The 7,246-nt window shown below is 46.0% G+C and overlaps 2 protein-coding genes across 3 annotated transcripts; one reads left to right on the top strand and one right to left on the bottom strand.

Annotated features, from left to right (window-relative positions):
• Positions 1–474: 474 nt before the first annotated feature.
• On the bottom strand, positions 475–4,298 carry usb1 (U6 snRNA biogenesis 1). 2 transcript variants are annotated; one of them, XM_020604382.1, is made up of 8 exons: positions 4,045–4,298; positions 3,015–3,196; positions 2,508–2,647; positions 2,231–2,414; positions 2,035–2,088; positions 1,767–1,872; positions 1,307–1,387; positions 475–1,003 (listed from the first exon to the last, which is right to left on the bottom strand). In XM_020604382.1, the coding sequence occupies exons 1-8, from the start codon at positions 4,069–4,071 to the stop codon at positions 896–898; spliced, it is 882 nt and encodes a 293-aa protein (XP_020460038.1). In that variant the 5' UTR covers positions 4,072–4,298; the 3' UTR covers positions 475–895. The 2 variants fall into 2 exon arrangements, with proteins under 2 accessions (XP_020460038.1, XP_020460039.1); XM_020604383.1 differs by lacking the exon at positions 4,045–4,298 and adding an exon at positions 3,308–3,421.
• On the top strand, positions 3,632–7,246 carry znf319b (zinc finger protein 319b; the record flags this gene model as incomplete). The annotated part of the gene is made up of 3 exons (XM_020604278.1): positions 3,632–4,047; positions 5,150–5,330; positions 5,431–7,246. Coding segments are annotated over exons 2-3 (1,821 nt in total), but the record flags the coding sequence as incomplete, so codon positions are not given.

Below are 7,246 nucleotides of genomic sequence, written 5' to 3'. Positions count from 1 at the left end.
GTGGGATCTTTGAGGATGGAGGCAGCCTTCCTACGCACCCTGCGGTGGTAAATGCTCTGCAGAGAGGGCAGTGGAGTCCTGGTGATCTTCTCCGCAGTCTTTACCACTCTCTTCAGGTGCTTGCAGTCCATAGCAGTAGTGCCGCCGTACCACACACTGTTGCAGCTAGTCGAGATGCTCTCAATGATGCAGCTGTAGATGTTGCTGAGGATCCTAGGCGACAAAACTCCTCAGCCTCCTCAGGAAGTACAGCTGCTGTTGGGCCTTCTTGACCAGCTGTGTGGTGTTAAGTGTCCAAGTGAGGTCCTCACTGATGTGGACGCCCAGGTATTTGAAGCTGCTCACCCTCTCCACCTCGAGCCCCCGGATGAACAGTGGCCGATGAGATCTCCTCTTCTTCCTCATGTCCACTATCATCTCCTTTGTCTTGTCCATGTTGAGGCTGAGATTATTGTCCTTGCACCATGACACCAGACCAGCTACCTCCCTCCTGTAGGCTGCTTTGTCCCCGCCAGTGATGCGACCTATCACTGCGGTGTCGTCCGCGACCTTACACATACACTTCAATACACACACTTCTGAAACCTGAACATAAATATTACTGTTGAAAAGTATGTATAAAATGGGTACAAACTTTATTTATATACAGTATTAAAATAATGCCCAACATAACAAACAGATTCATTCATTGAGCCTTAATTGTCCTTTGTCAAGACACACCACAATCCTGACAGCAGTAATTAAAGGGGACTGCTGTGTAATGATGACAGCTGATAGGTTACTCTCATCTTTAGCCATCTCTTGAATAACAGTTGTATTGAATCTGGTGAGTCCTTCTGCTGGCTTTGCAATGTGGCTGATGACTTGACATGAGACATTTCAATTGTGTCAGGCTTTAGGCTTCCAGGGGGAAGCGGAAGGTCTTGTTTCCAGTCCTGCAGCGCAGCTCTGTGCAATCCAGTCTCAGCAGAAACGGTCCTCCTTCATGTTCATCAATCATACGCTTAAAATAATCAGACATGAACAGTGATTAGTGATTTCTGTACAAACCCCTCAGGCAAAACAGTTGCAGCTGAGTCTGATCTGTCATCTGCACCAAGAAGTGTTCAGCACAGTACACATGGAAAAATCATGTACTGCTGTATGATTTTGGGAATGCTTGGTTGCAGTTACAGAATTATAACCAAGATGCATAATGATTAGGATATTTCACACTTGGAACAACAAACTTTGTAACATGAAAAATAAACTGTGAATAAACTTGTTGGTATATTGGCCAGCCAGTCAATCAAAGGTGTCTCAGTACCTGCAGCTCCTCAGTGCACTCCTGCATCTGCGCTGTCAGGTCTCCAACACACCAAGCCAGACTTATGTGGAAAGATGGCTCCTGGAGGATGTGTGAAGACATGAGTATTGTGAAGTAAGACATGAACATGCACTGCACCAGATGCTTTTGGATGAGACTCACTAATGATTTTACAATAATTAATTGTCTGATAATTCTTTCTACAAGAAATCATACTGAACACTGTGCTTGGTATTTTACTGTACAAACATCTGTCTTATTAGCTTACATCAAAATTTAAATGCAAGGGTTCCTACAACACCACAGAACAACTCATTAACTAACTGAAGCTTTGCAGATTCACTCTATTTAAACAGGTAAAAATACTTCCAATACCAGGAGACTAACACTCATGGTTGACAGTGGCAAACTAGTTTAGCTACAGAGTTCAAATGGTAGAATCCACTTGTTGAGCAGTGACCTTGTAGAAAGTGTCCAGCTGAAACTCGGTCATGGATCTGTCCACAACTCGGACCAGGTCCAACAACTGAACATGCCCGCTACACACTTCCATGCCCAAAAATGTCCTGCAGGGGGCAGACACATGTAAATATGTCTAAAGTCAACAGTCTTATGGTAACAGTAACAACTGAATGCTACACTATGAATTTTCAGTTTAACAGGCCCTTGGCAGCTGAGTGATTCATGTATTTGGACTATGAGGAAGAAGCAAAACGCGTTGACTGTACCTTGTCCTCTCAGCATTGCAGTATACTCTCAGTTTCCCAGCTGAGCAAACAAATCTGGAAACACAAGACACAGTTTTCCTAGATATTCCAGACCTGTCTAGAAGTTAAACAACCACATTTCCTGCCCATCATCCTATTTATTTTAAAAATAACACATCTTTACATGTATGCAAGTTGGGAGAAGAATAACAAGAACCTTTTGCAGTGTGCCAGGCCTGTCCTGAGGCTCTGTGTAAAGGGCTGTATCCAGTGGTGTCTCAGCACCACAGTCTGAGACAGGCTGAGATGAAACTCCTCCTGCGGGGTCAAAACCACGCCACAGGTTCCTGCAGCTGAGAGCAGCTCCGCAAGCAACTCCCCAAACTCCTCCTGAGGATGGTCTGATGTGGAGAGGAGACAGAGAAAATCCAGATGTGTAAGGATGAAACTTTGGATGATGATCAATCATCAACAATCCTGTGTGTAAGTCTTACATGGCACATAAACATAGGTGGCCCAGTTTCCTCTCTCATGTTTGAAGGAACGGACACGGCCACCATGAAGGGAGCCGTCTTCAGTCTGTGGGTCCACTTCGTCTGGAAACAAGGCCAATAGGCAATCAGGGAGAGGTAGCCTGCAGGAGCATGTACACCACCACAATTAAGAAATCAACATCAAACTGATGACCTCTTAAATACCGATAACACCAATGAATTTACTTTACCTAATAAAAACTAAACAACTCTGAAGTGTTCTGGAATTGTTAAAAAGGTCATGTAAGACAGTGGGCAAGTAACAAGCCTTCTGCCATCTCCCACCTCCCTCCTGAGACTAGGTCGGACAGCACAGAGCTATGGATGAACCAAGGTCAACTGAACACATCAGAACCAGCTCTTGGACTACGTCGGCATTGCTGTTCACATACATTGGCCTATAAACACCGATCACTGCAGCCCCACTCATTCCGAACAACGCTACCTCACATCCCTAACGTTACACACCTGGTTTTGGGAGCCTGCTCCTCAGTTTTTATTTTTTTCCTCGCTGGGCAGCCATTGTTACCATCATCTTCCTCCTGACACTTTGGACAACAGTTCTTCTTTTGAGTCGCCGCTGCAGCTTCACCACTTGCCCCACCGTCCTCCTCCGAGCTGCTGCTGCTGTAGCCAACCAACATCCTACACTAAATGATGTGCCAAGAAATATCCCAAACTCATTATATACATAAAATATCTAAATAACTCAGAGGAATTGGTGTAATTATTTAAACTACAGGGGAGAGTAAAATGCCTACTAGTCTTGTAAAGGAACTTTCTAGCGGCTTCAAACGATTAGCCGGTGCCTCTCCCACACAGTCCAGCACTTTCAGTGTAAACAACCTGTTGTAACAATAATTTAGGTTCCAGTGAAACGCCGCCCCTACCGCTAAGTAGTTCCCCTCTCAGAGGTTTGCTGTAATACCGTATGTCACGTTACAGAACATAGGGGAGGTAATTCTACAGATTTGTACGTATTACCGTGTCTAAATTTGTCAAAATTTATTTAAGCCATGCTAGTACTTAAATGATGTCACCGTTTCATCTGAAACTGGATATAAGGTATTATTATTTGTAGTTACAGATTTGACTTATAAACAGCCACAGATGATACGTTTACATTAAAGCAATCACACACACCATGTAAAGGGGTGTGTGTGTATTCAGAGCATGCCAATTAACTATTGGTTTATTCATGTTCCCGTGCGCGGGCATGGGCTCAGAAGCTAGCCAATAGCTAGCTAGCAATTTATAGCAAAATGCCTATTTTTTTCGTTAGCTGAGAAGATGCTATGGGAGTAAGATAAATGTATTCATGAAAGGACTGCGTTTGTGGGGCGAGTTTCCGCTCATTTTAATGACCCGTAAACCCTTTTTCGGCCCCTAAAGCCACAGCGCTCGAACAAGAGAGCATCCGAGCACCATTTGCGGATGTAACTAACCTACGATAGACGGGCATTATATCGGGAACACGAAGTGGTTTGACTGGACGTACCAGGTATGTAAATGCAGGTTTTCTCATTGTTGTTTACATGCACTGCTCAGAAGCAAACGTGTGGCTGCTGTCTGGCTGTTATTTTCCGGTGGCTAGCCCGCTAATGTTGACACTAGTAGCTTTTTCCTGCGCATCTGTGGCTGCGTTAGCAAGTGGCTAGGATAGCTAGCTAACCCATCCTGGTTGCAGTGATCTTTGCCTGGAGACGAAGACGTTATGATGCGCAGACGCTGCCTTCCACTTTTTACCGCGAATCGTTGACCATTCCGGCGCATCTGTGGCTGCGTTACCAAGGGGCTAGTATAGCTAGCTAACCCATCCTGGTTGCAGTGATCTTTGCCTGGAGACGAAGACGTTATGATGCGCAGACGCTGCCTTCCACTTTTTACCGCGAATCGTTGACCATTCTGCATAGACACAGAGAACTACAAAAACTAATAAAGGTTAAATATATGATTTAACGTTCGTCGTTTGTGTCCGGTTATATACTGTATGTTAATGAGAGCTCACATGGTGTGTTTTGTATTCACATCTTTAAATAGCCAGTTGTTTATAATTACTGTTTATTGTATTAGGATGCTTTAGACGGCGTCAACGGCACAAATCATTTTAGGATTATTCAGATCCATATTTACATAGTTTTGTGTCTTTTGAATAGTGAGTTAATAGGTACGACTGATGTCAACACGCTGTCATCTACACATCTCTGTGACAGTTGCTCTTTGAGTAGGAATGAAAAATCAGCTCTGATACTTTGTTGGGGCTGTCTGCATAATCTGGCCCCCGGTTGGTGTAGATCTAATATTGCAACTTGTCTTATAGTATTTCTAATCCATATTTTAATGGCTGTGTTAACCCTATTGGCTGCTGAAGCTGGGTGTAGCACAGGTTGCAAAGCAAATTAGCATTTTTAAAAGCAAATTTGTGAAGCCTATAGCTGCACAAACATTCTTTTTTTTATTTAGCCAGGATATACTGTCTGATCAGTGGATGCTGGAGATGTAACAATGTCTGAGTCCATAGTTTAATTTCAAAGACACTTGTTATTGAATGGCTTATTTCTGCACATTGATATTTTGACTCACGTTGATTCTCTTTTTAATAGAGATAACACCTGAAGGTCAAGAATAAAGTGCAATTGGAGGATTTTCTTAGATCTCTCCACACAAGTCTGACCTTCACCTAGTTGTTCTCATCTGTACATCGCTGTTCCTGCCATCAAATTGTCTGTCACAGCCCTTTTGCAAAGCACCCTTTCCAGCTTCAGTGCTACTTGCTGAAATGGAGTGAGTTGGGTTTTTTGTTGTGTTTTCTTAACACTTTTTGTATAGTTTAATTGATTATTTAAGTATGTGCCAATCTTGTTTTTTGTTCCTTATACTGCAGTTGGGCCACACCAGCTGCCAAATTGAATCCTTACTCTCGAGCTCGAATGACAGAGGCCTGGCAGCAGCATGCTGTCGCTCCACCTCCGGTTGTCCATACCATCCCTTCAGGAGCTGAGAATGCACTGGGCTGTGCTGTGTATGGCATTGTACTGCAGCAAGATGCTACGTCTGTGCAGCAGCAGCAGCAGCAACAAACCCAGCATGGACAGCACGGCCAGCAACACAGCAGGGGTCAGCAGCATGGAGGTGTTCAGCACAGTCAGCAACAGCACCCCACACAGGCCCAGCAGACTTCCCTACAAGTAGGGTCAGAGGGAGGACATAAGTGTGGGGCCTGTGGACACGATATCTCTCACCTGGCTAACCCACATGAGCACCAGTGCATGGTGAGTCAGGACAGGTCATTCCAGTGCACCCAGTGCATGAAGATCTTCCACCAGGCGACAGACTTGTTAGAACACCAGTGTGTTCAGGTGGAGCAGAAGCCCTTTGTGTGTGGAGTGTGTAAGATGGGCTTCTCACTTCTCACTTCTCTAGCTCAGCACCACACATCACATAACAGCACCAATCCAATGAAATGTTCAATATGTGAAAAGACCTACAGACCGGGTTCTTCTGGCAGCACCACACCAAACTCCAACAACCCCCAGCTGCCCAGCAGCGATGGGGCATCAGCCAGCAGCAGCTCATCCATCATACCTTTTCCCTCGGCCCGAGACCGGCCATACAAGTGCTCGGTTTGCCAGAAGGGCTTCAAGCACCTCTCAGAACTCACACGGCATGAGAGGGTGCACACAGGAGAGAAGCCCTTCAAATGTGACACATGTGACAAAGCCTTTAGCCAGTCGTCACACCTACAGCACCATCAGCGAACACACAGCAACGAACGCCCATTCAAGTGCGCTGTTTGTGAAAAGAGTTTTAAGCACCGCTCCCACCTCGTGCGCCACATGTACGTGCACTCTGGTGAGCACTTGTTCAAATGCAACTTATGTGAGCTGCACTTCAAAGAGTCGTCAGAGCTCCTCCACCACCCTTGCCACCCACAGGGTTCCCGCCCCTTTCGCTGTGCCACATGCGGTAAGGGTTTCAAGCGGCCGTCCGACCTTCGGCAGCACGAGCGCACGCACTCTGAGGAGCGTCCCTTCCACTGTGACGAGTGTCAGATGAGTTTCAAGCAGCAATATGCATTGGTGCGTCATAGACGCACTCACAAAGACCCTACTGATCGACCGTTCAAATGCAGTCTGTGTGACAAGGGTTTCATGCAGCCCTCTCACCTCCTCTACCACCAGCACGTCCACGGCATGGACAATTTGTTCAAGTGCGCCTCATGCCAGAAGGAATTCAGCCAGTCAGGAGAGCTGCTCAGACACAAGTGCGGCGAGTCATCCAGCACATCACCTGACAAGCCATACAAGTGTGACGTTTGTGGCAAGGGCTACAAGAAGAGTTCCACGTTGCAGCGTCATCAAAATTCTCACTGCCAAGAGAAGCCCCTTAAGTGCTCGCTCTGCGACCGCCGCTTCCTGTCCTCATCAGAATTCGTGCAGCACCGTTGTGACCCATCACGGGAAAAGCCACTGAAGTGCCCTGATTGTGAGAAACGTTTCAAATATTCATCAGACCTGAACCGACACAGGCGCGTACATACAGGGGAGAAACCATACAAATGTGACCACTGCAACAAGGGCTTCAAACAGCGTGAGCACTTAACCAAACACCAGAGCACACACTCCAGAGAAGGCCAGAAGTGTGTTTGGTGTGGGGAACGTTTCAGTGACTTGGGCTCCTTGCAGGATCACACGGTTCAG

Source organism: Monopterus albus, unplaced genomic scaffold, assembly GCF_001952655.1.
Source record: "Monopterus albus unplaced genomic scaffold, M_albus_1.0 scaffold65.1, whole genome shotgun sequence".
Classification (NCBI taxonomy): Eukaryota; Metazoa; Chordata; class Actinopteri; order Synbranchiformes; family Synbranchidae; genus Monopterus; species Monopterus albus.
This window is presented reverse-complemented; position numbering and strand designations above follow the sequence as displayed.

Coding starts and splice junctions, on each gene's coding strand:
- usb1 (XM_020604382.1), bottom strand. CDS start 4,071: ATGAGAAAACCTGCATTTACATACCTG. Junction 2,648..3,014: donor GAGCAGGCTCCCAAAACCAG/GTGTGTAACGTT, acceptor ATGCTCCTGCAG/GCTACCTCTCCCTGATTGCC. Junction 1,388..1,766: donor AGCTGGACACTTTCTACAAG/GTCACTGCTCAA, acceptor CACATCCTCCAG/GAGCCATCTTTCCACATAAG.